The 663-nt window shown below is 40.3% G+C and overlaps 1 protein-coding gene across 1 annotated transcript in view; it reads right to left on the bottom strand.

The window, feature by feature from the left end:
- LOC119591501 (serine/arginine repetitive matrix protein 2-like) overlaps positions 1-663 on the bottom strand; it is a gene marked incomplete in the record, with an annotated part of 5,107 nt that overhangs the window by 3,944 nt on the left and 500 nt on the right. Inside the window, 2 exon segments of the mRNA XM_037940250.1 lie at positions 1-269; positions 400-536. Coding sequence (XP_037796178.1) covers positions 1-269; positions 400-510 — 380 coding nt within the window.

Here is a 663-nt window from a genome sequence, read left to right on the forward strand (position 1 = left end):
TTGCGCTCCTCTGTTTCCACACTTGCATCACTCACATCTCCTGACTCCACACCACTGTCCTTCTTGCCACCATCATCATGCCCATCGTCTGAACAGATGCTCGCTTTCTTTGACTGGCGTCTCGACATAGTGGTGTAATAATCAGGAAGTTTATTAAAGAACTCATCATTCATCCTATCACTGGAGTCTTGCTTGGCATGCTTTTGTTTGTCTGGAGAGAAGCAGTAGTCATGATCTACTGGAGGAGGGACTCGTTCATCTGTAGCAGTCTGAGGAGAAAGTAAATAAACATTCAATTAAGTCTCAGTATGAGAGCCTTCACCTCAAATACAGAAGAGTAAATGCTACCACACACTAATATTTACATTTTAAAACTAAAAAGAAAATTACATATAATACCTGTGCAGAAGAGTTCTGGGGTGTAACACGAAGAATTTTATTGCGGTTGGTAGATCCTTCTTGCTGTCTCCCTCCACGGCCTTTGCGCAGCACAGGTGGCTCAGACAACATTTGTGTACTTTTCCGTTTAGTCGATGCTAAAAGAGAGTTGATTAATTAAGACAATGTCAATATTTCTAACTGGTAATAAGTTAATCTAATCTGACATGTATTCAATTTGCAAGTGAAAAAACAAAATCAAAGTATGCCCCCAAGTAGGCTCAT

This window comes from Penaeus monodon, chromosome 28 (assembly GCF_015228065.2).
Source record: "Penaeus monodon isolate SGIC_2016 chromosome 28, NSTDA_Pmon_1, whole genome shotgun sequence".
In the NCBI taxonomy this organism is placed as follows: domain Eukaryota; kingdom Metazoa; phylum Arthropoda; class Malacostraca; order Decapoda; family Penaeidae; genus Penaeus; species Penaeus monodon.